The 22187-nt window shown below is 34.8% G+C and overlaps 1 protein-coding gene, 1 long non-coding RNA gene and 1 pseudogene across 3 annotated transcripts; 2 read left to right on the top strand and 1 right to left on the bottom strand.

Annotated features, from left to right (window-relative positions):
* Nucleotides 1–672: 672 nt before the first annotated feature.
* Nucleotides 673–14602, top strand: LOC107549822 (major histocompatibility complex class I-related gene protein-like; annotated as a pseudogene).
* Nucleotides 7170–8210, top strand: LOC107549860 (uncharacterized). Of its 2 annotated transcripts, none has more exons than XR_001604607.1 (4): nucleotides 7170–7423; nucleotides 7668–7685; nucleotides 7989–8046; nucleotides 8124–8210. It is a non-coding gene; the product is annotated as an uncharacterized lncRNA (long non-coding RNA). The 2 variants fall into 2 exon arrangements; XR_001604606.1 differs by having other exon boundaries at nucleotides 7187–7423; nucleotides 7989–8042.
* A 3407-nt stretch (nucleotides 14603–18009) lies between the features above and the next one.
* On the bottom strand, nucleotides 18010–21795 carry LOC107549856 (proteasome subunit beta type-8-like). The gene is made up of 6 exons (XM_016231035.1): nucleotides 21402–21795; nucleotides 20883–21024; nucleotides 20593–20704; nucleotides 18891–19020; nucleotides 18470–18674; nucleotides 18010–18161 (listed from the first exon to the last, which is right to left on the bottom strand). The coding sequence occupies exons 1-6, from the start codon at nucleotides 21540–21542 to the stop codon at nucleotides 18073–18075; spliced, it is 819 nt and encodes a 272-aa protein (XP_016086521.1). The 5' UTR covers nucleotides 21543–21795; the 3' UTR covers nucleotides 18010–18072.
* Between the last annotated feature and the right edge of the window lie 392 nt (nucleotides 21796–22187).

Raw genomic sequence — 22187 nt, 5'->3', positions numbered from 1 at the left:
GGAACACAATTGAGCAGACACAACTTTTTCTAAAATTGTAGACATAAAAGGAAGATTTGAGATGGGTCTGTAATTTTCCAGTTCACTAGGATCTAGTTGTGGTTTCTTAATAAGAGGCTTAATGACCGCCAGCTTGAATGTTTTTGGGACGTGACCTAAAGACAACGACGAGTTAATAATATTGAGAAGCAGTTCTTCTGCTACAGGTATAAATGATATCCAAATGAAGTTGCTGCTTCGAAAGCCTAGCAGATTATAAATTGAAATGATTTTAATTATCAGGGGAGCCCAAACATTTGCATAAAACTGTATATATATAATTCAAAAAAGCAAGAGACCCACACAAGCTAGTTGAGTTGTTTAACTAACACTTTCAAATAACTAAAATTAATACACATATCGTGGATTCAAACTAAGGAAAAGATTATTCAAAATCAGTAACACATAAAGGCCGAACAGAATGAGAACACAGTTCCAAGACCAAGGCATATGTTTAGTGATCTCGATTCTTTCACTTTCGAAGTCATCCTGCGTTTGGGTTATTGCCCTGGTGATTTCTGATGTTGTATCAGCTCTGTATTTCTATTGGCCAGTATTTCCATGCCTATTGGATTGTGGGCGGAGTTAGAGGTTCATATTTCTCTATCTGGTCTGGAAAGAGGACAATCGCGCTTGAGATTTGTGAAGGAAAGAAGCTGGTGCACTGCATCTGACAAAAGAAAAAAAAGAAATATGAAGTCTGTAGTACTACTGGTCATCTGTCTACATATTGCTAGTGGTGGTGAGTTTGACAATATTTTTAAGAATAGGCTAGATGTTTGAAATGTAGCATTTAAGACATAAGATAAGATATTTAATATAATCGCGAAAGTCAGTAATATGGCGACAAATTAGCATATATTATATTAAACACCTGTAAGTGTGAGCTTTTACTATTGAATTGATTAGATTAGCCTGCGGTCGTTCTGCTCCAAGAAAGCATTGTTTTGTTAATTTTAAACAGCTTTGAACAATAATGGTTTAATTAACATTCAACGTAAAGTAATTTTGTCTAATTGTATAAAATATTTTTTGGGGGAAAATGTAGGCCTAGGCTATTATGCGTTACACTGTCTATATGTAGACTCTATCATTATAAACAGCAGTGTTGGTGGTAACGCATTACAAGTAACGCGAGTTACGTAATCAGATTACTTTTTAAGTAACTAGTAAAGTAATCCATTATTCAACATGTTGAATATTTACGATCAGAAATCCTGCTGTGTGGGGGGAACATCGCGGCACACCACACACTAGGAGCAAAACGGTTAAGTCTAGGATTTGTTGTCCTCTTGTTTGTGGTCTCTCACATTTTGAAGATCTTATAAGATTTTAAAAATCTTTTAGTATGTACCCAGCATTAGTAACGCCAGTTACTTTGTTTCCCATGAATTGACTGGCAGCTCTCGTGTTGCCATGTTGAGAGAAATTGGGAGTAAGTGCAGAGGCGTTGTGATGTTACTGTAGATAGACGAAATGTGGACATGCATTTACTTATCTCACTCGCACAAAAAGAGATTCAGTATTCCTCAACATGAATAAAAACAGTCAAATGCAAACTGAGAATATTATACAAACCTGGAATATTTAAATGTTAAATAAGAAAAATATAATTTATGTATTTAATCCCATTTTTTTAACAAATGTCTTTGCTACTGACCTTTGAAAATCCAATTCAACCATACTAATAAGCAAAAATGACATATTTGTGTTTAATTATTGTTATTGCTGAATAATGTTGAACTTTCTTCTCCTGTGTCATATTCTTCATGCGGTTTGTTTGAGCGAGGCGCCCTCTACTGTACAGACATAAATTTACTTTTCCTTCAGCCTGAGGCGTATTCAATTCACGTATTCAACTTGGTGTGAAAAGGGCATTTGTAAAAGAATACATTTTTTTATATTAAAAACAAACAAGCAAGCCCTGCCCAGATTTCAAAAGTAACTCAAAAGTAAGGTAACACATTATTTTCCATAAAAAGTAGCTAAGTAACATAATTAGTTACTTTTTTAGGGAGTAACACAATATTGTAATGCATTACTTTCCCCAACACTGATTAACAGTATTGCCAGTTTTTTGAGCAAAGGATAGTTAAATGTTCTGTACTGTAAGGCCTATCAGATTATTAGGATGTTATTGAATTGCAGTAATACCCACTAGATGGCAGTAAGATAAATTATATTAACCAATTTTACTCAAGGCTATTATTTTTATATTCAGATAAATTCAGATTCAGATATAAAAACGGTTCAGGACAGACTTAAAAATGTATGTGTCAGTATGATTATGACTGATCAATTGTGTTGAATGGTCATATTTCTGAATAATGATTGTTTAATAGGGCAACAGTGTATAACAGACCCAAACCACTTTTCTGACTCCCACTTCTTACCAAATAAATATATATATTTTTAATTTTCATTGTTCTAACTATTTTTATTATTTAATATATTACATTATGCATATGCATAATCAATTTGTAGGTAAAATATTTCTTTACATCTAAACTTATAATTCAATGTGTGTGTATATGTATATATATATATATATATATATATATATATATATATATAAAATTATTGGTAAATATATAATTATTATAAAATTATATTCCTTATTCCGATTTTTTATTATATATTACAATAAAATTATATGAATTATATTTCTAGTTAGTGCTATTAGTGGATAGAAGCCTGTAGATTACTGCTTGAGACCTGGAGGGTTTTTTAGAGAATGTATAGCAATTATTATGCTAAAATATTTATAAATATTTATTTATTACGCTAGTCAATGCATTTTCTGTAATTCTATGTGTGTGTATATATATATATATATATATATATATATATATATATATATATATAAAATTATTGGTAAATATATAATTATTATAAAATTATATTCCTTATTCCGATTTTTTATTATATATTACAATAAAATTATATGAATTATATTTCTAGTTAGTGCTATTAGTGGATAGAAGCCTGTAGATTACTGCTTGAGACCTGGAGGGTTTTTTAGAGAATGTATAGCAATTATTATGCTAAAATATTTATAAATATTTATTTATTACGCTAGTCAATGCATTTTCTTTAGTGAAAATATTCCTCTTATGTAACATTGACTTGTATTTTGTTTACCATGATAATCTCAAAACTTTCCATTATTATTTCAGCAATCCACAGCTGGAAAGCCTATTACACTGGAACAACTGGGTTGAGTCAGTTTCCAGAGTTTGTGGCACTGAATCTCATTGATGATCAGTTAATGGGATATTTTGACAGCCAGACCAACCGCTTTAAGGGCCAGTTCAAATGGATGGAAGACAATCTTGGGAAAGATTATGATGACCAACAGACTAACATTCTTCAGGGTGCTGCTGCAACATTTAAGAACAATGTTAAAGTTGCAATGGACCGCTTCAACCAAACCCAAGGTATGATTGTTTCAATTGTACTGTTTCTTGTCTTTGGGACTCTTCTTATTTTTGTTACTATAAAACAATAACAGTAGATTTAATTTATTAAAAATAAATAATTGTGTACTGTAAATTATTTCAATAAAGTTGGACAGTTTTATCTGGTCAGGTCAAGTGAAATCTAATCATCTAATCTAATTCATCAAGCACATTTAAAAACAAGAAATTCTAAACAAATTGCTGGACAACAAGATCAGATAAATGTCATAACATTACTAAGGTTTGACAAAACAAATTTAAACAAGTTTGCTGAGAGAACAGCCCTCACCATTACCACAGCGATGAGGGACACATCAAAGATGCCTGACAGAGAAGTGTAAGACTGAAATGCTACAACAGCAGAATATATTATTGTACAATGATCAGCTGATCCTCCGTAAAGATCACCATTACTGTGTGTATGTAAACATACTGTATAACTATGTGTACAGTAAAGTAACACGCTGTGTCATTTTCAGTATTTCGTGTTTCGTATTTTTCGTGTTTTTTGTCTCGACAGCTTATAAAAACGTAGTTCTGGGGTTTTCAGCTTGTTTGCTGTACACCTCGTCACACAGCAGCTTTTAGACATTGTTCTGTTTTTTGTTATAAGTCAGAAATGACAAGGAGGCAGCTTCCCGCAATACAAAGTCAATGGAGAGCGTTGGATTGTTTCCCGTGGTGTGGGCGTGGCCTAAATGTGCTCTGTCTCTATGGCAACGAAGGAAAGGGGCGTGGTTTAGACCATGACGCATTCCGTAAGGCATAAACAACAGGCTTATATTCTATAACGGGATGCTAATTCATTGACCACATATTTAATAACTGAGGTTTTAAACTACAGAAGCATTGATTGTGAACCGAGTCTGATCAGAGACACGCTGCAGATGAAGCCCAACACAGATCTGTCACACAAACACTTCAAACTCTGAGTTTCACAGCAGGGTCAGAGTCACAAAACCACACAAATACTGCGCTTCAGATCCAGTTCTGCTGTAAACGACTCGTCGGCGGAGAGTTTGATCAGAGTTTGTGATTCACTCCTGCAGCGAACAGACAAAAACATTGAGTTTAACCAAAGTCCCTTTATGATTATTCTATAGTCTTTGGTTTAACTCACTTCTGCAACACAGTCTGAGCCATTCACTGCTCTGATGAAGATTACAGCCTGAAACTATCTGTGCCTCAAAGACTTTCAAACTTTAATAATATTTTGAATCTAGTTCTTCTTTTGTAAGAAATTAACTGGTTCTGCTTCAGAAACAGAGGAGAAGCAGTGAAATGTGTGAGCAGAGATGCTTTAGATGAGATGAAAATATTAGAAAAAAAAAGTATTATTTTCGATGGGAATAAATTGATCATTATTATAGCATAAATATTAATTAGTATCATGAAATTCTCTCAAAATACAAATTCAAAAAGACAAAATATTATCAAACAAAAATATATTACATTAATTTTACAGAAAATAAAAGAAGTTATATTTCAGGAGTTCAAACTTCAAGCTTTTAAAAGTAATTCAAATGTAAAACTACTTCAAACTTCACACTTTTTAAACTGATTCTCAAGAAACAGAAAGTTTGTTTTAATAATATTTTTAATCTCATTCTTCTTTTGTGAGAAATGAACCGGTTCTGCTTCAGAAACAGAGGAGAAGAAGTGAAACGTGTGAACAGATCTGCTTCAGACGAGCTTTTATAATGCTGATATTTTTATAGCGGACACTGATTCAGTGTTTCTAGCTGGTTTCTCTGAGGACTTCAGCTTCTTCTCGAGACGTCTGATCCTCAGACTGAAGACGAAACACACACAAAGCGCTCTTCTATCTGAGTTTCTCTCGGCGTGGCTCGCTCAGAGAGTAAATATCCAGCAGCGCTGATCATGAAGCTGTGCTCTGTGGAGGATGATGGGGAGTCCTCATCCAGACCAGATCACATCTGAGAGACTGAACACAAACACACTGACCTCTGACCTTTACTCACGTTTAATACAGCAGTGACACGAAACACACGCTCTTCATTCATTACTACGTAAGAAAGGTTAAAGAGCTTGACTGCTCTTCATCCTCATCTTCATCAGTGAAGCTCTTCTTTAAACACTGCAGTCTCTGAGTGACTGATCGTCTGAACAGCAGAGCAGCACTCGTTCATCACGTGTTCTTCTGTCCTGAACACAAACACCAGTTCAGATGAGTTACTGCGCTCTACAGAGCACAAGCAGTCCAGGAGTTCTTCTTCTTCTTTCTAGAATCCAGTCTGAGTTTCACAGTCAATATAGAGAGAGAGAGATCCTCCTGAAGCTTTCCCTGAAAACACCCATCAAAGACTTCCACTCGCGGCACGTTCAGATTACAAACTCCCAGAATCCTTCACTCTATCACTAGCAAAGCCTAGAAACTAGCCTAGGACACGTTAGCGATAGGGTAGAAGATGCTAACCGTGTGCTAAATCAGGCTAAAACCAACAAAATAGGCTAGCAGTGTGTTAAACCGTGTTAGCAACGTGCTAAAGCTGTTATAAACATGCGAACGAAGTGCTAAAGTAAGCTAGCAAGCACACACAGCCTGTTCCTCTGTAGAGACGAGACGCTGGAGCTCAAACTGAAGCTCTGTGAGTCCAGAACAAGATTCAACAACACAGACACTCGAAGAAACGAAAGCAGAGCATTTCAGCAGAACCGTCATACATTCAGCAGTGATTAGACTTCTTTATTGATATCAGTATTTCATATTTATATCCTGCTGGAGCTGAATCCCACGCTAGTTTTACAATCCTACACAGACTCTCGTGAAGTTCTGAGCAGAAGCTGCTCACCGGAGCGTGTTTGCTGGAGGTGCTGTGTTTGCTGATCGAGGTTATTAGCTTCTGAGAGGCTTGGACTGATTGTGTTCAGTGGGATTGAGAGCTGATTGTGAAGCGTCTGATGGCAGCAGATGAACAACACTGGCTTCTGTCAGACACACGTTATGAAGAGCTTCAGATGCAGTTTCTGTCTGAGCCGTTCACTTCTGATCAAGATCACAGCTGAGCTTTAGACCGCAGTACATGTGATGAATGTTTAACAATCGCTGCTTCAGCGGAAGATAGACACTCAGTGGCTTTTCTGCCAGCCGCTATCAGACCACACACAAAGTATTATTTTCAATGTGAAAAATTGATCATAATTATTGTATAAATATTCATTAGAGCCATGAAATCCTCTCAAAATACAAACTAAAAAACACAAAATATTATCAAACAAAAATATATTACACTGATTTTGCTGAAAATAAAAATGTGTGAGCAGAGATGCTTTAGATGAGATGAAAATATTAGGGGAAAAAAATATTTTCGATGGAAAAATTTGATCATCATTATTGTGTAAATATTCATTAGAGCCATGAAATTCTCTCAAAATACAAAATTAAAAAAGAAAAAATATTATCAAACAAAAATATATTACATTGATTTGACAGAAAATAAAACAAAGCTACGTTTCAGGAGTTCAAACTTCAAGCTTTTAAAAGCGATTCAAATGTAAAACTACTTCAGACTTCAGGCTTTTTAAAACTGCTTCTCGAGCAACAAAGTTAATCTTTGGTTTATTAACAAGGAAGTTTATTGAAAAATAAAGTAAAATGGAAACAATCACAAAACAAACAATAGAGTACAAACACAACATGTTTAGGCCTGTATTGTTGTTATATGGTTGCACATTGCGAACATGCTGTCACTACATAGCAATGTACTGCATATATCACAATCACAGACACTGTTTGAGAGTTTCACTGGTTAGTAACATTATCTGTCTTTGTGAGTAAACTGATGTTTTCTCTGAACAAACAGGAGAGTCTGTTCCCATCGGCATCATTGTCGGTGCTCTTGCTGCTGTTGTTCTGCTGGTGGTCATTGCTGTCGCTGGATATATGGTGTATCAGAAGAAAAAAGGTGAGGACAAATTCTATAACAGGGTGCACAAAAGTCCTTCAAATGATTCAAATGTCTTCGATTAACTTTTTTAAATTGTATAAAGTACAACATTTTAAATAGCATATAAATGTATTAAATGTTGTTTGTGAGGAACTTAAAGAAGTTTAAATTGTGTTCACTGATTGTAGTCTTAGATTTGATCATGTTAACTTTTGTGGTTGAATGAAATTCACTTACAGTTCACGTCTCTGATTGTTTTCAGGCTTTAAACCTGTCAGCGGTAAGTTTCTTATAAATACAAATAATGAGAATGTATCAAAGTGGACTCTGACATTGGCCATGATGTGGTTAAAAGAAGTGTCTTCATATTTCTAAATCCATAATATAATGTTTTAGTAATATAAAATCATACAGTAAATTAAAATAGAAGTTTTGTCCAGTATGTTTTTCTCTCTAATGTAGAACTTATACATTAGAATAATTATGACACTGGAGAGCTTCAGAAATGATTGCTGTGCTAATCTAAAAGGTGTTGTGTGATCAGTCTGTTGTGATGTTACTGTAATATTGTTGTGTGTTTTAGGCTCTGATGACGGCTCAAACAGCTCGGCTCATGCAGTTCCACAAGCATAAAGATGTAGGTGTGTTTTTATTCATCACTATAACTGTGTCAGTCATGTCAAATTAATGAATGTAATATATTTTTCTGGCATTTTAGGAGACCAGACATATGAGAGATGAAGAGAGATGAAACTTTTCCTGCTGGCTTAGAAAACTGCACATAAACACACACATTCTCTCTCTCTCTCTCTCACTCTCTCTCTCTCTCACTCTCTCACTCTCTCACTCACTCACTCACTCACTCACACACACACACACACACACACACACACACACACACACACACAATCAAAGATTTCTGGGAATGATCTGTCTTATATATTAATTACATCAAAAAAGTAATGTTTTTGTTTCTTCACACTTGCTGATCATCTTATAGTTTTCAGTTTATTAACTTGTTTGTTAAAACTGCAGAAATATGAGATGTTTGTCACAGAAGCTAAATTGTAAAATGTATATATTTCTCTTCAGTGACAGAAAACAACGAATACAAATGATTGGTTTGCATGGCTGTTTGATTTGTAGGATCTAGGACAGATTGATTTGTAGGTTTATGATGCAGTACTCTCCATGAAAAAGGAGCTGAAATGTGTATAATCGATGTAAACATCTGGGTACAACAGCCTCTCTCAGTCTAAGAAGATACATCTCTATTTATATGTAGTTTCTAGAGACAGTTTCTGTGGGATAAATTATGGAAAACTAGTTGTTTATCGACTGCAACATTTAAATAACTTTAAGTTCAAATGGTCTAGATTTGATGATGTGTGGAACTGGGCTTTTCCTTCAGTTAAATGACAATCAGTATGCTTTACTTTATTCCTTGTATGGGATTATTGGGCTTTTTCTGTTTTTACATTCTTATTTGTTTTAAATGATTTAGATGATAAGCTGTACTCCAGAATAGTTAGATAATACTCCAGAACAGATGATGTTATTAAACATTAACATCTGAACAGTACAGTAAAATACATATTTCCTTTATTTGAGGTTAGTAAAGATTAACGTTGAATGTGAAGTTGAATTAACATGAATGTGGATGTAAATTGGTTGCCTTAAAAATTGTAATGTTGATTCTTTAAAGAAAATAAACCTCACAGAAAGGAGCAAGTGGTGAATATTTGTCTTTTACTCTCTTATTCAAATAATAGAATTCATATTTCATTAGAATCTACACTGTAAAGGTTATGTGCTATCTACTTAAAATTATGGTAACAATATTTTGAGTGGTTTTATAGCTTTATTTCTTTAATAGAATCTAAATGAATAAACCATGTAGAATCTCATAAAAACATTTTAGTCTATAACACAATGAATTTAATATTTTCAGTGAAATGTGCTCTTATTTTAGGTTTACTCTCTAAAGTGTGTGATTTTGAGTGAATGGAAACAAACTGTTGTTTAATTGAAAGACTGTATGCTGCTGGCACAGCACTAGTAAAAACAAACTTGTTTCTGCACTGCATTAGCAAAGCTATTGCTCATTAAACCAAACATGCTTCATAGTACCAGTATTAGTAAAAACAGTTCATACACAACCTGACCATCAGCTCTACTCTGCACAATGGTAACAATCAAAACTTCAAAATAATAGAAACTCTCAAATGTTAAACATAACTGAACATTAAACATTAACAGATGTTAAATAACACTTAATTTCACACCAAACAATCACCACCAAATGGTGTCTAAATAAAACCTGCATTATTCAATTAATTGTCTTAAAATAAATAGGTAGCCATCTTTCCATAATTTTATCATCGGTTCCTCAGTTCAAGCCTCAAAACGGCTTAAGTTTCCTTAAAAAATGAGGAAAATTTATCTTTTGGTTTTATTAGTGAAATGTTCTCAATATTTTCTATACAACACTGAACCACAATTTCCTTAATAAAATATACACACTATTTTTAATTATCACCTTAATTTTCTATGAAAATTACGAGACTAAGACTGAAACTCAAGTTTTAGGATTAGACCTGTTTAGTTCAATTCGGTGCTAAAAGCAAATAACATAGAAACAAATAAAAATAAACTTTGTTTAAATAATATTTCCACTTGATACCAGAAAGTTGATGTGCAGAACATATACTGGCTAGTTTTGTTGACTACAGAAATTATTGTGGGTTTTATAATTGTTTATTTTTTATGCACGTTTTAAAAAGACATCACAATAAACATTAAGGACTTTCGAAAATAATATTCTTGTTATTAGTAAGTTGATTTATAACTAATATAAACACTAACAAATGTAGTTTTATCTCAAGTGAAAATCTACTTTCACTACAGCTAATTTAGCTTCTGTTTATGGTGAAATTAAGTTGTGAAAATAAATAAATTTTGACCTACATTAAGTAACATATTGGCTTGTGTCTAAAAGAAAATATATCGAGTAAGTACACTGGGAAACAAATATTTCTCCTCTAAACTTAATTTGTTTGCTTTCGATTAAAGTAATTCTCTAAATGTGCAATCTAATCTGCTGTAAGGCAAATGTGAACAAATCAAGTACTCAAAATAAATAGCTAATGCAGGGACAGATCTACCAGGGTGGCATGGGGTGACAACTGCCCTCCTTAGAAAAAGAGTTTCCACTCCATCTGCCATTCTAGAATTATCCCAGTATAAAATACAAATGTAAGCAGTTTTTCCTGTACCGAGACTGTACTGTGAAAAAGAGTGAAACATGTCTATCTATAAGTGGTCCTTGTGTGCTGCACATGTATGCAGTGCGTCCAGTGTAGTCAGCTGACTCAAAGGACTCTTATATCATCAACCGGTTCTTTTTGGTGAGTCAGAAACACACAGCACAATTGGTGTAGCCCAATTCATGAACAAATATACTATTTTTCTGTTTGTTCATGAATCGCAAAATTATTAATTCTCTGAGAAATCTATCTGGATAGGATGTCAAGGATTGCCGTATTATTTTCCTCAATGTTTCTCCTTGTTTTTTTACCATTGTCGAGTACAGTAACTATTTTCTTGTGGCACATGGATCCTCATACTGTCTGTTCCACTTTTTTTTAAGGATATAGACCTTTCTAAAAATGAAATCAATGTTAAGAAGATCCCGATCATGGGAATTAATAGCAGAGTGAGGGAAGAATGTAATCTTGACATTCTACAATTTTGTTGTTCTTAAATTTGATGCACTAAAACATGTTTGATATATCATCCAAGTGACCTATATAATAAAACAATTTATTCCATGTACACTGCAAAAAGTGCTGCAAATGTTACTTTAAAGATCTAATTAACCCACATAAAGTAGTTTTGGTGTATAAATTATATAATATTTTTGACTTGAATAAAACTTCATTTAGATGTTACTGTTATGTAACTTTGCCTGTGTTTCCCTGTCTTTGTTTAGGACTTTATATTGAAATGTATATTGAAATGCCCCATTGTTTCTGTACTCTCTTCCTGTGTTCCTGTTTACCTGTTTGCTGTGCATCCTTGTTTGTTGCCATAAGTGAGAAAAAAAGTGAAAGTGAAAGTGAAAGTGTCATGTGGCCAAGTATGGTGACCCATACTCAGAATTTGTGCTCTGCATTTAACCCATCCAAGTGCACACACACAGCAGTGAACACACACACCATGAACACACACCCGGAGCAGTAGGCCCAGGGAGCAGTTGGGGGTTCGGTGCCTTGCTCAAGGGTCTCACCTCAGTCGTGGTATTGAGGGTGGAGAGAGCGCTGGACAACTGTTAACTGTGGGACCTTATATAGACAGGTGTGTGACTTTCCAAATCATGTCCAATCAACTGAATTTACCACAGGTGGAAGTTGTAGAAACATCTCAAGGATGATCCGTGGAAACAGGATGCACCTGACCTCAATTTGGGTGTCATGGCAAGTGTGCATGTACATGTGATTTTTGTATTTTTTTTATTTTTATTCATTTGCAAAAATTTCAAACAAACTTCTTTCACGTTGTCATTATGGGGTATTGTTTGTAGAATTTTGAGGAAAATAATGAATTTAGTCCATTTTGGAATAAGGCTGTAACATAACAAAATGTAGAAAAAGTGAAGCGCTGTGAATACTTTCTGGATGCACTGTATGCACAGACAAAGATTTCATGTTTATATGTAATCATATTCATCTATTCACTTTTCCTGAATGCTAGTATATTTTAGTACCAACCAGTCCCATTAGCTAATCATAATTGCTCTCATCTTTATGTGGATGTTTGGTTTTGTGTAGAAAAAGAAGACTGGAATACATTCTGCTCAATCATCAAGAAATGAAGAATGGTGAGTGTGATATATCATGTTGTTTCTCTCCTCTCAGGTGTTCATGCGTTCCAGTTCATGTACGGCTGTGAGCTGGATGATGATGGCTCCAAACGAGGATACCTGCAGTATGGTTATGATGGAGAGAACTTCCTCCGCTTTGATAAGAACACCCTCACCTTCACAGCTGCAAATCCTTAAACTATGATTACCAAGAACAAATGGGATTCCACCAGAGCAGATGCAAATGTCTATAAAGCATATCTTATGCACTGAGTGGATAAAGAAATATGGGAGGGACACTCTGGAGAGAATATCAGTTGCTTTGATAATCACTGCATAGTGAGCAAGCTTCTGTCTGGATCCAGAACACCTGAGAAGAGATGATGCAACCCCTCAGAGGACCTCAGATGATGCCAACCCTGAAACAACACACAGAACTACCACGTGTTTGATTGCATCATATAATAATTGCTGTTAATAGTGTTCATCGTCTGTTTTATTACGTCTTAAATTGATTTTTCCGTACATTTCTGCCATATGTACATTAATTGACAGTCACCACTGATAAGCTACCACTAAATATTGTAGAAACTTAATTTGCTGTAAAGTTGCTTTGCAATGATTTGTATATAACAACAGATGTTCAACAGATATAACAATCATAGATTCTGTTTTTTGTATCTGATGAAATTTGAAACCTGTACCAGTTTCTAAGATTGTCAGAATCTTTAATAAGCTGGTGTTTTCCTCTGATCAAACAGGAGATTCTGTTCCTATGGCATCATTGTTGGTGTTGTTGCTGTTGTCCTCCTGTTGGTTATCATTGCTGTTGCTGGGTATAAGGTCTATCAGAAAAAGAAAGGTGAGAGACATTTAGATATTATTATTATTATTATTATTATCATCATCATCACTATTGACTACATTGCATGTTTTAAACATTTGTGTGATAATATTTCATCTCTCTGGATTTCTGTTTTTCAGGCTTCAAACCTGTCAATGGTACGTTTTTCTTAATCTCTGCTTTATATTTATTAATAACAGATGGGCTCTGCCCTTATATAATAGTAATATGTTAATAGTAATATGTTTACATTTCTAAAATTTTGTTAATGTAAAATCAAAGAGTAAATCAAAATATATGTATAGTTCTACAATATTTTTCTTTAAATAGAATCAATAAATAAGAAATTGTGTAATTGTGTGATGTAGCTATATTGTCATGATGATTGTAATTGTTGTAATTTGTTTTCTGTTGTAGCCTCTGATGATGGCTCTAACAGCTCAGCTCATACAGATCCAAAAGCATAAAGATGTAAGTGTATTATTATTATTATTATTATTCATTAGTGCAGCTGTTTCAGTCATGTGAAATCAATGAAATGTAATCTGTTTTTTGGCATTTTAGGAGACCAGATGAGTGCGAGAGATGAAGTAAAACATGATGCTTATCCTGCTGTCCATCGTGCTTACAACACACACACACTTTCTCACACACTTTCTCTCTCACACACACACACACAGGATCATGGTTTTCAGTGATGGGATTGATCTATATTATGGTTCTACATTAATTACATCTGCAAAGTAAAGTTTTTGTTTCTTCACACTTTGTTCATCTTTTGTTTTTCTTTAATTGTATGAACGTGTTCATTTTAAGATGGCATGTTGATCTCAGAGATTTAATTGTAAAATATATACAGTATATTCCTCTTTGATGACAAAAAGAAACCAATAATATAAATAATTGATTTGCATGTTTGATTAATTTGTAGGATTTGTGATATCAGTACTGATTGTGAAAAAATAGAAACTTGTGGAAATAAACACTTTCTAGTGTGTATAGTCAGTCACAATATAGTATAGTAGTCATCTTTTGTGTAAATGATGTTTCTAGAGGAAATAGAATATGAAATAAATCAGGGCAATGCTAACAAGTCATGGAATAATATCTCCTGCAAAACTTAAAATAACTATCTTTGGATGAATTGTGGAATTGGGCTATTCCATCAATAAAATGAAACAATATGTAGGCTTCATATTTTATATCTTGTATGGGATTATTGGACTTTTTCTGTTTGCAAACTTTTTTCTTTTTGTTTTACATAATTTAGATGAGTACTACATAATAATATTGATTCTTGTAATGTTTAAGACACTGTACTGTTAAACCTTTACATGAACATCTGTTCAGTACAATACATAATAGATATTTTCATTGATTTGAGGTTACTAAATCTAAATTAAGCTAAATGAATATTTTTTGTATATTGGTTGCCTTCAAAACATTGTAATCTTATTTTGATTCTTTAAAAATAAATAAACCTCACAAAAAGTGATGAATGTCTGTCTTTCTCTTGCCAAAACAGCAGCATCCATATTTCATCAGAATCTATTAATTAACTTTTGCTTCAGATGCTACAGAATATTCTAGAATTACAGATCTTAGATCATACATGATGTTAAAATGCATGATTCCTTCCCAAAGTTGATATGAAATGTTATTCAGAATCAAAATGACTGTATTCACCACTGCAGGCATGCAGAATTTTTAGAAATTTTGCTGGTGAAATGTATATATTCACAATGAACATAAGAAGGAAGCAAGAGTGTTGAGCTGCTCAGATATATGACACCAGAAAAATATCATTTAGCACTTTAAAGAGCTCTTAAAGGGTTAGTTCACCCAAAAATGAAAATTAGCCTGTGTTTTACTCACCCTCGAAGTATCCTAGGTGTATGTGACTTTCTTCTTTCAGACGAATCCAGTCGGAGTTATATTAAAAATGGTCCCTACATCTATTGTGTTGATTTAACCAAAAGCAAATTTCAGTCTTTATGTCTTGATGTCGAGATGTCTTGTGATAAATCATATGGAGACATGAGGCTTATAAGTTGAAATTTGAAGTGAATAAGTAGCAACTGCAAGTTGTTCAAAAAGAACATTTTCAACCATTTACAGGATACTGTAAGAACTACTGATAGGTCTATAAGTAGTATACTAAACTTCATCACATTGAGTGACAAATTGTAAGGCAAAGGAGCTTTAAAATTTTTTCAATAATATTCATTGCCACTATATTCATAGATTATTTAGATTAGACAACTTAATTATATACTGAAAGGGGACCTATTATGCTAAATTCACTTTTACATGGTGTTTGTACATAAATGTGTTTTGGCAGTGTGTGAACATAACCCCCCTATAATAATAAAAATCTACCTGCTCCTTTTTTAATCCCCATAAATCACAAGCAGTGTCTCAGAACAAGCCGTTGGCAGAATCTGTACAAAGTGGCGTCCCTTTATACAGGCCCGCCCATGACTGTTGATGTCCCAATGTTCATACTATCCATCCTAAATAAATAGTATGTGAGATTAGAATAAGTGTGTCCCAAGACATAGTATGTTGAAAAGAGTATGCCAAAAGTCCCCGGATGGTCTATTATTTCAGGTAGATTTTTGAAGTGTGGATCCGTACACGCTCTAACGGGTAATATTGCCCAAAATCCATTGCACTTTGGCGTAGGATTTGGTTCAGATCTACAAACATGAATAAAAAGCGTTAAAAAACTACAAACATGGCAGATGTGCACGACCAACGGTTAAGTTTCCGTTTGGCCATTAACTTTTAAATGCATCATTATGCAAAAAATATGAGTTCTCCACATAAAGACCCACGGCTGGCAGATCAACATTCTCTATTCTTTTACTATTCTTTTGACTTGTTTTATTTTTATTTAAAAAAAAGAGAAGAACCTCTAACACTTGCACTCTCTATTCTTTTTCTATTCTTACTACTTGTTTTCTTTGAAACAAAAAAAGAGCCTTTAACACTAGCATTCTCTATTCTTTTTCCATTCTTTTGACTTATTTTTATTTTTGGGAAAAAAAGAAGAAATAGGAAGACCCTCTAACACAAGCGTTCCCTATTCTTTTTCTATTCTATCTACTTGTTTTCTTTTTATTTATTATATATACTGTATATATATTTTTTAAAAACTTGCAACATGTACTGCGTTAGGCTAACCGAGACTTGTCACAGCACTTATATATTATTGCCTTTTTGTTGGTTTAGATTGCTTCTATTGTCCTCATTTGTAAGTCACTTTGGATAAAAGTGTCTGCTAAATGACTAAATGTAAATGTAAATGTAAATGTACTTTTCTCTCCAATATGGTAGAAAGTTAAATGAAATGAAATGTGGAGGATGTTAACTGTGACAAGATGATTGACAGGCCAGTTAACAGTGGTAACAGGTGTGACAGAGCGGTCCGTTAAAGACGCAACAGTATGAGGTGATAGTATGTCCCAAAGCTTGCCTACTCTTCTACTACACACTCAAAAGTGTGTAGTTTTTCTTCACCAAAAGAGTACATACTTTAAGAGCGTAGTATAAGTAGGCACATTGGGATGCACCACAGGGGTTTTCAAAGCATGGGGCGCTCCCTGGGGGGCCGCTAGAGCATATCAGGGGAGGCGCAGAAAATGGTTGAAAATAAATAAATAAATGAATGATTAATCATTTGAATCTGTATAAACATAATGTTTTATTAATACTTTATTATTGTACACAAATACTTATTAAAAGAAGCAGGTTTTTGGACATGAAACGTCATTATGCTCCTCTGTTTGCGATCAGATCATTTTAAACCGGTAAACTCCTGGAAAGTTTTCAGTTCATGGATCCAGTAAGCGAATGCATTCAAACAGCCAGTTCAAAACAGTGCTAATGCAGAGAAAAGCTGACCGATTTAATCCGAGATGGCGGAGAGAGTAGTGACTCTGCGCACTGATCGCCATCGTCTTTTTGCATGAACACATTTCAATAAATAAGTGCAGTTGTCTAAATTCGTGCCCTGCAAGTGTTTAATAATGGATGCTAACTGAAGTAGCATATTTTAGAGCAGGGGAGCCATAATGGGGGGAAGGTTAGGACGATTCCAAGGGCCCGACAAGGGAGAGGGGGCCCAGAAGGTTTTTTTTTTTTACCAAGGACTTTGACTTTGAAAACCCCTGTGCTAGAGCATTTAAAAGCAGCATTGAAGTAAGAAATGTATTCTTATTAAAGCTACTCAAATTATTCAGTCAAGAGCAGTGAGCCATTTTCTGTTTTTATTTTATTGTTTGGGTCATATTAACAGCATAGACTGCAGTAGGTAATACACAGATTTCTTTCCCAGCTGTTTACTTTCGTAGACATAACCGACTGTGTTTTTGTAAATTATGTGTGTTTTTGGAATAGCCTTGTTTGTATTTGACAGTTTGAGCGCAATACGACATGAAAGAGAACTTAGTTTAGTATTGACATGCTGAGTGACAGCCGCTTTCTGTGTGCGTGCTTACATGCACGAAACCAGCATGTTTTTGCTTCCACTTAAAATTGGCATATTGAGTAAAAAAAAAAAAAAAACACTTTATGAATCCCATATTTGTACACCACTAATCTGAATATTGGAGAAGATGCACTGCCTATGGTGGTCCCCTTAAAAAAAATCATGAAAAAATCATGAAGATTCAGCAATAATCTTTTCAAATGAAATTATTTTTCTGGCACAAACTGCACAGTTGCCAGAGAATGACCCAGTTGGAACCACATACAAATTGGGTAGACTATAAAGCACAAAGTCATCACAAATATGGAGCTATATTTGTCCTGTAAAATAAGTGAATTAAGTTCATTTTTTATTCACTTAGACAGATAGTTACAGAAAATACAATTCAAATATATTATAAAGAATGCACCAAAAGCGTCTTTGATTTGATAACAGTTTAATTTTTACTGTCAGATAAATGAGTGATCAGATCAGAACATTCCCTTCTTATATTTGTGGATTAACTCTGACACGTCCTCCTTACACACCTTGATCCAGCCGTCCTCCTGCATGTGGTACACTAAACAGAGAAAATATATGTGAAAATGTCATCTCTTAAATATGACACAAACACTATGCAACAATAATGTACATTAATTAATTAATAAAACAATAATGTAGGGCTGAAATACAAAGTTTAGGGTTATTTCTTGTGTTGGGGTTGTTTTGTTTTATTGTTGGGGACCGATTCACACTTCTCACAGATTTTGGTTGAACCATAATAGCACATTACTGCAGGTCTATATTCTTACATTTTTATTTTAATGTTAAAAAAGGGTCCATCTCAGAATCATTGCTAGCCAGTTTGTAATACACTGCTGTACTTACGGTTGACCACACCACCGGAGTAAGCGTCTCTGTGTGTGGCATGAGCAATACCACGACGACCCAGCTCATACGCCTCCTCCACAGTCATATCCTCACGATAACCGCTGTCCACAACACCATACGCATAACTGTTCCCACAGCCAGTGGAGAACATCCGGCCGGAGAGACGAGTGCCATTATCATCCACATAGTACAGACCTGGACCCTGATGTGAGGGAAAAGAGGTAACATGAATGTAACTGAAGATTATGTGTATGCATGGTTGTTCCACAAGACAATTATAAGATCTTACTAAGAGCTTTACAATTATTTTGTTTTATTCAATTGTATTGTATAACAGTATATGCTTGACTGAGAACACTGAAAATGTGCAAATAAGCAAAAAACACAAAACAGTCGTATAAACAGACACACATATCACCTGCTTGTCCCAGCCGCAGATCATACTCCCCATAGACAGACCCATGCCTCTGTATCCCAGCATCATGTTGGACAGCAGTTTGGAGGCTGCAGACACTGAGATCCTCTGCTTGTTACGCAGTTTGTAAAGTCTGTTTTTAAAACACACAAACACTTAATATATTAACAAAGAATAGCGGTGGCTTAAACAGCAACATGGTGACATTCTGTTTGTAATGACCGAACAAGCAAGTATAAGAATCAACAGAACATAATGGGCTTCTGCACATTTGAATTTCTTCAGATAACATCACATAGTGATTGTGGTACATTTGTATAAGAGTATTTTAATAATATGTATTTTAATATTTGTATATGAGTATTTTAATTTGAAAGAAGATTAAGACAGACAGTATCACAGCTCTTTTGGTTCATCCCAAAGAGGAAAGGCATCATTTACCATCATTTATTCATGTTGTTCTAAATTTTTATGACATGATCACAGATTGAAATTTAAGCCTGTATACACTCTTAAATCAAATCAAATCAACACACAATGTTCACCTGGATATGCATACTATGCTACTATGACATAGTAGGCGAAAACAGTATGAGTGAGTGAAGTGACATGTGGCCAAGTTCTCGGAATTAGTGCTCTGCATTTACCCATCCAAAGTGCACACACACAGTAGTGAACACACCCACACACCGTGAACAGCCATTTATGCTGCGGCGCCCGGGGAGCAGTTGGGGGTTCGGTGCCTTGCTCAAGGGCACCTCAGTCATGGTATTGAAGATGGGAGAGAGCGCTGTACATTCACTCCCCCCACCTACAATCCCTGCCGGTACGAGACTCGAACCCACAACCTTTGGGTTACGAGGTTGAGACAGTAGGCAAAATCTTGCCGGATGACCTATCACTTTCGATGATATTCTAAAGTGTGCATCCACTGGATACTTCACTGTCCCATGAGGCCACGAGAGAGGATTTGTGAATGACAGTGAAGTGACACAACTGTAACTATAGGTCAAATGACAATGATAACATGACGAATGTGGTACATCCACATTATATTTATACTACACACATTCATATCATATAGAAATAGTCGTGAAGTACCTACTCAGAGAGTATGTGATTTCTGACACAGCCACATGTTAAGACTATATATACTGTATATTCAATATGGTGAACATGATCCTCAAACATAATGACATTTGGCATGTGACATACGAGAACCAATGAGGTTTAGTATTAGTTGACACTTGAGGTTTGTTTTGCCATATTTGATGTAATCTGTGTATGCATATGTTGAACAATGTTTTGATATGAGACAGAACCAAACCTAAATTTCAATCTGTTCATCATCACTTCATGCTTTTATGTCCTTTTTGGAGTTTAAAGGTTTCAGATCTCGTTGAACATTTATCGTATAGACAATGAAATAACTAAAACATTCTTTAAAATTTTATTTTGTGTTAAGCAGAAGAAAGTTAGTTAATTCAACAACAGTGTGCGCATTCCTTTAAATCTTTACCAATGCACTGAAAAGGTTATTTTCACATGATGTGAATAGTAATTTTTAAAATCTGTTCTTCTAATAATATTTAACCAAGGCTTTAAACCGAATACATTTCCTGACACAGCTGAACACAAACACAAACTGGTAACTTCATCCAGTGAGCAGATGCTTCACGGCTCTCAGAAGCATGCTGAGACAGACCTGCACTCTTTCGCCAGCAGTCTCTCCCAGTACTGACAGTCTGCAGCGCTGCCTGACATGGTGCCCAGCAGGTAAGGGTTGATCTCTATCACTTTATTGGCCTCCTTTGATGCTGCAACACATTGGAAGAAACATCATGATATGGAAAAAATACAGTTTGACAATTGTGTGTTATTCTGAATGCTGTTTTCAGTATGAATGACATGCTTTGTACTATGGTGTAGTTGTAAAATCAGCTTGCTTCCATGGAAGAGTTTACCTACTTTAAAAATGTATGGATGCTTGCTTACCTATGTATTTTCCAGCTGATGCTCTGGAGTCAACAGCCACAATGACTCCATGACGGAACTTAAACGCCAGGGTTGTGGTGCCATGATTCAGATCTATGGAAACACCATCCTCACAACTGCATGACTTCAGAAACTTAGAGGGCTGATGGGAACACAGAATACGTTACTAGGCAAGCTAATATATATTTACATGTTTGTTTTTGCTGTTGCTGAGGCTCTGTCCCCTGTGTTACGAGACAGATTCTCAATATTCCTGTCATATAACAAATCAAAAACTTTGAAATGCCATTTTAATGACATATTACATGCTCTACAATTGCTGAAGATAGTCTACAAAACTGGAAAAATAAAGGTTTATGTATCAAGGCATATTTTTGTATTAATCTGTTCAAGATGTTTGGGTGCGAGCATTCTTCCATTTTCTCACAAAATGAGTGTTTTTATGCTGTCTATCACTTAACACCGTAATAATGTGTCTCTAAGATTTAATTAAGAATTGATACTGATAAAGTTACTTACGTCAACTCCGACGGGTACCGCGAACTCCTGGCATTTGGTCCCAAAACTGTAGTGATTCGACCGGTCGAGAAGATGCGTTTGCTTAAAGCCAAACTGTGACGCAGAGTTATATTTATATCCACTTACATCCAAAAGAGCCATTCTTTATATAAAGAGAGTACAACTAAAGTAATTCAAGTTGGCCTAAGTGTATCTGACATGAAGGAAACACGATCCCTAAGCGGAAGACAATGATTTCGAAACCGAAAGATTTAGTAGAGTAGTTAGTAGTTTCGATTTCGACCAGAAATATCTTTTTTAAATTATAATCTATAACTTCGAGTAACAGCTAAATATTTTTCTTCTATGTGTCTATCTCATGTTGTTTAAGAGTATTTGGGATAAACATGATAATTTTGAGATTGTCTGAGGAAAAGGTTCTGTACAGTACTGGCTGACCAATAGGAGCGCGAGTCTCTCCGCGTCTTCAGTAGCTGTGTAGATTCATCCTATGCAGGTTAAGACCATAGACTGTATAAAAACAAGACCAGGTGAAACATTGGTAAGGTGCGGAGACGTAACCGTGGACACCCTATTGCGGGTCGTTGAGTTTAATGCCTGAAACTGCAGAACAAACTATATTATTAAAAAAATTGCAATTAGCCTAAATTAACTAACCCTAATTGCATGTAGCATATCAATACTAATATGCTGTTCAGTTGTCTTGTCCAATTAAAGGTTATTGACTGAACTTTTTTGCTCTTTCCTTTAAATGTCCTTTAATTTGATACATATGGTTTCTCTCTC

The sequence above is a fragment of the Sinocyclocheilus grahami genome, unplaced genomic scaffold (assembly GCF_001515645.1).
Source record: "Sinocyclocheilus grahami isolate Dianchi unplaced genomic scaffold, SAMN03320097.WGS_v1.1 scaffold382.1, whole genome shotgun sequence".
In the NCBI taxonomy this organism is placed as follows: domain Eukaryota; kingdom Metazoa; phylum Chordata; class Actinopteri; order Cypriniformes; family Cyprinidae; genus Sinocyclocheilus; species Sinocyclocheilus grahami.
This window is presented reverse-complemented; position numbering and strand designations above follow the sequence as displayed.

Excerpts from the sequence above, each read along its gene's own strand:
- LOC107549856 (XM_016231035.1), bottom strand. The coding sequence starts at position 21,542 with ATGGCTCTTTTGGATGTAAGTGGATATAAATATAACTCTGCGTCACAG. Across the intron at positions 21,025-21,401 it reads CGGTACCCGTCGGAGTTGAC|CCCTCTAAGTTTCTGAAGTC; the intron begins GTAAGTAACTTT and ends TGTTCCCATCAG. Across the intron at positions 18,675-18,890 it reads TCTGCGGCTGGGACAAGCAG|GGTCCAGGTCTGTACTATGT; the intron begins GTGATATGTGTG and ends CCCTCACATCAG.